Here is a 4,974-nt window from a genome sequence, read left to right as displayed (position 1 = left end):
TGCGGTGGGAAAAAAATAGAAAGTCAAACTGGGACTATAGACTGCTTCGGGTGAGTACACGTGGTGCACAAAGACTCACTTTGTCAAAGTGGAGAAAATGAATTATTTTACACTGATACTGTAAACGTTGCGCGTGTGTGTCAGGTTTCCAAACATCGGAAACACCTGCTACATGAACTCCTGCCTGCAGAGCCTCCTCAACATTGAGGAGTTCATAAGAGACATCAGGCGTCAGGGGGTTTTGTGGAGCACAGATCCAGAAGCTCAGCTCTTAAGGTGCGCTACGTCAACCTTCTACTTTCTTCAAAAACCTGAAGAACAAAGAGATCTAACAGCAGAAATGTCTGTTTACCCTTCCTTTCTACAGAAGGCTTATTGATGTCAGGGACTGTCACGAGTCAACAGATTATGGCCTTAAAGATCACCACCTAAGAGCTTTTAAGAAGGCATTCAGCAGTCAAGCTCCTGAATACACCGGCAGTGCACAGAAAGTGCGTCAGCTATTTGGACATTTCGTTTTTTGCTTTACCTTCTGATTTTGATGTACTGTTTTAAATCTCTCTGCTTTTCTTTCAGGACGCTCATGAATTCCTAACATTATTCCTCGATGAGGTCAAAAGGCTCACACCTCACCTGGAGAGGAACGCAGCTCTCCTGGGCCAAAGTTATAGCTGCCCAGTAGAAGACCATCACATTTTTAAAATGGAAAACATGAGGACATGCAAGAGGTAAGCCTGTCTTTCAGAAACGCAGAGCTGGTTGCAATATTTTCATATACCTCTTTTCCACGTACCTGATCTTTACTTTAACTACGTTACTCCTGAAATGTGTAGCTGCGGTCACCAATCATCACAGCAAGAGGAATTCACCAGCTTGTCTCTAGACCTTGTTCCAGAGGGGTCTATTATAAACATGTTAGAGACATACTTGAAGGTAAGATCACAAATTCCAATAGAGTTGTCGTATCAGCGATCTTAACACACCTTTTTTGTTAGTGTTTGTGTGCATGTGTGTGTGCATATGTTGAGATTTCTTTCTACCATAAAGCCTGTTTTCTCTGTGCTGTTGCTCAGGAACAAGAAATAGAATTTCGCTGTGATTGTGGAGGGACGGCCTCAGAACTGAAGTCGTCTTTTGATACACTGCCAAGGTGAGTAAGGTCACATCAGAATTGATCGACTGACCAGGTTTCCAAACTGTGGCGCATCAAATATCAGAGTTCTTCGAGACAATACTTGAGCAGTCGTTTTCTCCCATCTTCTGTTTGTGTTTGACACTCATTCTTCTTATTTTCTACCTTGTTTGTGTTTGTTTTCTTTTCTGCCAGAGTTCTGATCTTGCATCTGAAGAGGTTTGGCTTTACACAAACCTACAAGATTAAGAAGGTGGATGACCCCGTCAGGCTGCAGAGGGACTTGGTGGTGCCATCCAATCAGGTAAAAACAGACTGCAGAACGTCTCAGGCTACGTCCACACTAGCCCGGATAGATTTGAAAACTCCGTGTCCACACTGGCGTTTTCAGTCATTTTCAAATAGTTGTGCGTCTGCATTGAAACGGCCGAAAACGCTTACGTTCCAGTCCTGCGCATGCGCAAAAGTGAGTGAGAATTACAGAATAGAGATGGCACGATACCACTTTTTTATGTCCGATACCGATACCGATATCATAAATTTGGATATCTGCCGATACCGATATGAATCCGATATAGTGTTTTTTAATCAACAAAACTGGTTTTTTAAATATCTTGCTGCATTTTGCAAGTCTGCAAGTTCATACTCAAGTTTAAAACAACAACTACACTAAAGCTATTCTGTTATACCTGTATACAAAAAAAATATTTCATAGTTCAGCAATACTGATCAATCTAATAAACATAGACCTACACCATCCTCCCTATTCTGGTATTTTAAAGAGTACTTAGCAGAAATATTAAGCAACCTAACTAATAGGGTTCCAACTCCCAGCAACAACAAAAATAAATAAATAAAAAATAGGGAACCACCCCTCACGCTCCACCTCATGATGCTTAATCGACGTAATCAACCTTAATTTGATGCAGTGTGAAAAAAAATGCACAGAAATCAATTATTTTTCAAGAAATATTAAATAGATTCAACATCTTTCTTCAACAAAATTGCAGACTGCACAGATGGTACCTTCCCAAAGGAAAAAGTACTATAGCTTACTAGGGTATATATATTAGACTTAATAGTCACTATATACAGTAATTGACTTCTATTCATTTTACATCAAATTAAAACTTTGGGTGTCAGATAATTATTTATTAAAAGCTAGACATTTTAAATGAGAATAAGAAAGAAAAGTATGTCTTTGTGCCCCCTTTTCCCAGTTAATGCCCTATCGGCCCCCCTGGCTAAACTTTGCTAGATCCGCCCCTGCACAGTTACCAGCGTCAGCTACGTAGAAAAAGATCCTGGTGTAGAAAGTAATATTAAATAAATTCTAACAACAGCTTATCAAGCTTAAACGTGCTGCTGTTGTTCAGCCGCTGGTTTCCTCTTTCTGGTGCAAAGTGGGCCAAAAACAAAGACGGACTCGCGACAGAAAAGCCGATCAGCTGATCATTTAAGCAGTTTCACCATTGAAGTAGCAGCCGGAGAGCGAGAGGCAGTCGCTCGTTAAGCTTAACGCAGGAATGCTTTACAAACAATCAGAGATGGACTTACACACTTGCTTTACTTCTCTCGGGGATAACTTTGTCGGAGATGAAATGCCAGGTTGCTAGCGAAGCTCCAAATGCTATCCAGACCACCGACAGGTCCCGCATGCCACAGCTGCTCTATCACGTGATGCACACTGCTCCGACATGCTAACGTTCTGAGGTGAGTTACGGCGTGTTGCAAGTTTTGTGAGGTGCTTTCGTGATATTTAATGGATCGGATTACATTTTTTATTTTTCTCCGATATCCGATCCAGTCATTTAGGTCAGTATCGGACCGATACCGATACGTAATATCGGATCGGTCCATCTCTATTACAGAATTTGAAGAAAAGCTATCCGGAGCATGTACAAACTGATATTAATCTTTTTTAGGGCTGTCAAAGTTGAGAGCAATCAAAACAACTGCTGTCTAATGCACTCGGCTTATCTTTGTTTAATTGCTCACATGACTGCATCACATGACCAAAATGCGTCATCGTTTTAGAAAGTCTGCGTTTTCGAGTGTCCACACTGCGATGGGACAACTCCGTTTTGAAATGTATGCGTTTTCGAGAGCGTTTTCAAGATGCTGTGTTTTTCCTTGAGGAAAACGCCGTCTCGGTGTGGACGGGAGGTCAAAGCGGAGAGAAAACGATGCGTTTTCAAACGAAAACGCATTAGTGTGGACGTAGCCTCAGCAAATCAGCTTAATTATGGCACTGATGTGAGACTTTATGAAACTAACACTCTTTGGATTTGTTCCTTCTCAGGGTGGTGGCTGTTATAGTCTTTGCAGCATCATCAGTCATTATGGAGGCACAGAGTCAGGTAAAACAACAGACTTGTGACAAACAGAAAATGAAACTTGCTACTTTTCAGTGAAGGACTCACACACAAAAGCTTTTGATGTTCTAAGAAGCACTAAGTCAAAATCACTGTTTGCTTGAATCAGTTGACTTCCAGAAGTTGGATTCATTTGTCTTAATGTGATTTCAGGACACTACATCTGTAGTTCTGTCCATCCTGAGGAGAGTCAGCACTCTACATCAGATCGCTGGCTCACCTATAATGACGCACAGGTGCTCCACACAACTGGATCTGCAGTTTGTGAGGAACAGCAGCAGTCGGCCTACATCCTGTTTTACAAGAGAAACGTAAGAAGACACAGCATCTCATCCTGAAGTGAGAGAATTTTTAAATGTCCTGTTACCTTGTTAACCAGTTTTGTCTTCATTCTCAGTTCTGAAACAGGAAATGGAAGGAAGGAAGGAAGTTAAGGTCATCATCATGCTGAGAAGGAAAAGCAGTCGTCCCAGCCCACCATCGCACACTGGAGGACAAGTATAGGTAAGTATTGCCCTCAGGAGGGAGGGTCCTGCCAGAGAGCCTGGTCCTCCCAAGATTTCTTCCTCCAGGAGGGAGTTTTTTCTTGCCACCGTCGCCCCACATTCACTGGTCTCATCAGCAGGGACATTTTTAACCTCCTAAGACCTGAACTTTCATGGCATGCATTTTTAATTCCTCTGTGCCATTTAGGTTGATTGGGACCCGATGAAGGTAAAAACCAAGACATCAGATTCAGACTATCTTTTTTTTGTTTCTCAAAAGAATGAGATCCACATATGAGGACATTCATTTTAAATTTCGATTGAACAGTGGCAGTGTCATGTCCTCCCTCATAAGTGGATATCAGGTTTTTGAAGAGCAAAATTTTGTATTTTGGTCTAGACAACCCAAAATGTTATGTCTACATATGTGGACACCAGATCCTAGGAGGTTAAAACAAAATCTACTAGAGATCGTCCTTTTCTGGACCAGTGTTTGGCTTGCTCTCTGGGAACAACAAATTAGTGCTGTCAGCGTTAACGTCATTAGGTAAAATGACGTTAACACTGACAGCACTAATTTGTTGTTATTATTATTAATATTATTATTAATTTATTTGTAAAATAAATTAAATTAAAAAAAAAACAAAGAAATGATTTAATTCTTTATTTTATTTTGTTTTATTAAAATCAAAATAACAACAAAAACAAAAATAACTAATAAAAAAATATTAAAAGTATTCAGCAGTGTTTTGTGAATCTTGTAATGAGCCTTAGTTAAGTTGATGTCACAGAAGTTTCTGAATCATTTAGATTGTTCAACAAACTGATTCACTCAGGTAAAGATGGTGAGCTGGAGCAATGGTACCCTTGGAGTTCAGTTTAAGTTTTCAGACAAATATTCCCTCGATCAGTTGCAGCTTCTGCTTTTAAATAAATGATTTAGCTGCAAATGTTTAGCTACAGGTAGCAAAGTCCAAAAGTG

At 40.4% G+C, this 4,974-nt stretch overlaps 1 protein-coding gene across 1 annotated transcript; it reads left to right on the top strand.

Annotated features, from left to right (window-relative positions):
• Positions 1–4,424, top strand: LOC146683500 (ubiquitin carboxyl-terminal hydrolase 37-like). The gene is made up of 10 exons (XM_085446586.1): positions 1–50; positions 145–276; positions 368–491; positions 577–728; positions 834–933; positions 1,074–1,150; positions 1,328–1,436; positions 3,435–3,492; positions 3,661–3,818; positions 3,905–4,424. Exons 2-10 carry the CDS (start codon positions 173–175, stop codon positions 3,908–3,910), a joined length of 888 nt encoding a protein of 295 aa, XP_085302712.1. The 5' UTR covers positions 1–50; positions 145–172; the 3' UTR covers positions 3,911–4,424.
• The last annotated feature ends 550 nt before the right edge of the window (positions 4,425–4,974 follow it).

Source organism: Copadichromis virginalis, linkage group LG22 (assembly GCF_057382275.1).
Source record: "Copadichromis virginalis isolate Kocher_CV1m ecotype Utaka linkage group LG22, C_Virginalis_male_GT1.1, whole genome shotgun sequence".
NCBI classification, from domain to species: Eukaryota; Metazoa; Chordata; class Actinopteri; order Cichliformes; family Cichlidae; genus Copadichromis; species Copadichromis virginalis.
Note: the sequence above shows the minus strand (reverse complement) of the source record. Positions and strands in the feature narration are given on the sequence as shown.